This window comes from Trichechus manatus, unplaced genomic scaffold (genome assembly GCF_000243295.1).
Source record: "Trichechus manatus latirostris isolate Lorelei unplaced genomic scaffold, TriManLat1.0 scaffold00199, whole genome shotgun sequence".
Classification (NCBI taxonomy): Eukaryota; Metazoa; Chordata; class Mammalia; order Sirenia; family Trichechidae; genus Trichechus; species Trichechus manatus.
Window position 1 is genome coordinate 40,667 of NW_004444135.1, and position 1,639 is coordinate 42,305.

At 32.4% G+C, this 1,639-nt stretch overlaps 1 protein-coding gene across 3 annotated transcripts in view; it reads right to left on the bottom strand.

Moving 5' to 3' along the window:
• ROCK1 (Rho associated coiled-coil containing protein kinase 1) overlaps positions 1-1,639 on the bottom strand; it is a 50,083-nt gene that overhangs the window by 12,103 nt on the left and 36,341 nt on the right. For all 3 annotated transcript variants that reach the window (XR_002825848.1, XR_002825847.1, XM_023742046.1), the window contains exon 2: positions 542-623. Coding sequence is in view for 1 of the 3 variants with exons in the window: in XM_023742046.1 (XP_023597814.1) it covers positions 542-623 (82 nt within the window). In the remaining 2 variants the exon portion in view is untranslated. The remainder of the gene's footprint in view (positions 1-541; positions 624-1,639) is intronic.

Sequence of the window (1,639 nt, forward strand, 5' to 3'; positions counted from 1 at the left end):
TAAGTCTTATTAATTCTTTAAGATCAAAAGTTTGAAATTAATAAGTTCTGCAATAAATTTTAAAAATATAATAGCTGATATAAAAAACCAAAAAAGAGTTTGCAGAAAAGCACATCTGTAAATCTTAAATATCAATCAGCTTTCATGGAAAAAAAGTTCTCAAATTTCAGCAGTAGGGGGGCTTTTTATAGGCAATCTATTCTTACTTGGGGATGTTAAAATATAATAGTTAACACATGTATAAAAGAAAAAGAGGACAGACATAACCTTATTGAAATTCAATGTGCATGTATGTATACATATAATTTTTACATCCTAATTTTAATCATTTGATTTCCATCACTTTCTCTGCAAAATATTTTAATGATTCCCCTAATGGGCACACAAACTGGCTAATAAAGTTTCTTTCCCATTTCCGACTAATTTTATGTAGGAATTGTTGATGAAATAATCAAAAAGTAAACAGAAGAAAAGAAGGGCTTGAATTATCTAAGTCAAGATATGCAGTCTGTCATTAACCTCCACAAAAAATTTTACTTACATCTGCTTAAAAAGTTGTCAATATTTTTGTTTTTTCTTAAGGCCGGAAAATCCAAATCATATACCAAGGCATCCAGTCCATCCTAAATAAACAAACAAATAAAGAGTTAGTTTTGGGATCATACTATTAACATTTTCATTTTTTATAAGTCAAGCATAAAACGTATGCTTTAACATTTAGTTCCCCCTCTAATACATCTTACATTCATTTAACACTTCTAGAAGAGAAAATCTGTTTTATTTCATATACAGATTTTTTTACGACTGAACTCTGCCAGGCAGAAGAGCAGCACAATCACTACAGATCGGCTGCCCGTTTCCCCTTTTAAGAGCATGAAATTTTACTTTTCATTTCCCCATACTACTTCATTTCACAGACACTCATCAAAAAGAAATTATCTGTATCTGTGACTACAAATATTTTCAACGTAGTAGCTAAGTAAGAGTTCATAAAACATTAAGTTTAGTACAAAATAAACTCTGGATAATCACAAATGGAAATATACCCATTTTTAATTATTAAAAATACATCAGGTTGTCATAAGGGTTCTCTCTCTTTGAAGTACTTTCTAGGGCAACCAGTAGTAAGGGGGATATATGGGCTTTTGCTTTTAAGGGGATATGTAAATATTAACTAGGTAGGAATGGGCAATGTGAAGGTGTACCAATCTGCTAAACTGGGAAGGTACGATATCCTGTCATGTCGCAAGAAAAAGAGAATATTCAGATAATCCCAGGTAATATTCCTTTTTTCAAAAAAGTTGGGGAAATTTAGTTTGTTCCTGCACAGCCCAAGAATAAAAGGAGAAGCAGTAATGGAAGACACACCTACTGCAGACCCTGTACAGTAATGTTCATAAAAGACTGAAGAAGAAATTAAAGCCAGAGGATAAACAGACTTTAGACACTGTGTTACACCGTGGGGTGAATCATTCAGCTATTTTAGAATACTTAAAATATTCCCCTAGGAGACTGAAATGCAGAGTCAAATTTAAACAGGCAATTAAAATATATCATTGGATAAGGTGGAATTTGACCATGAAGACTGCTAATAATGCCAATATTGTTGGCTCCTTGAAGAGACCAGCCCACTCTATAC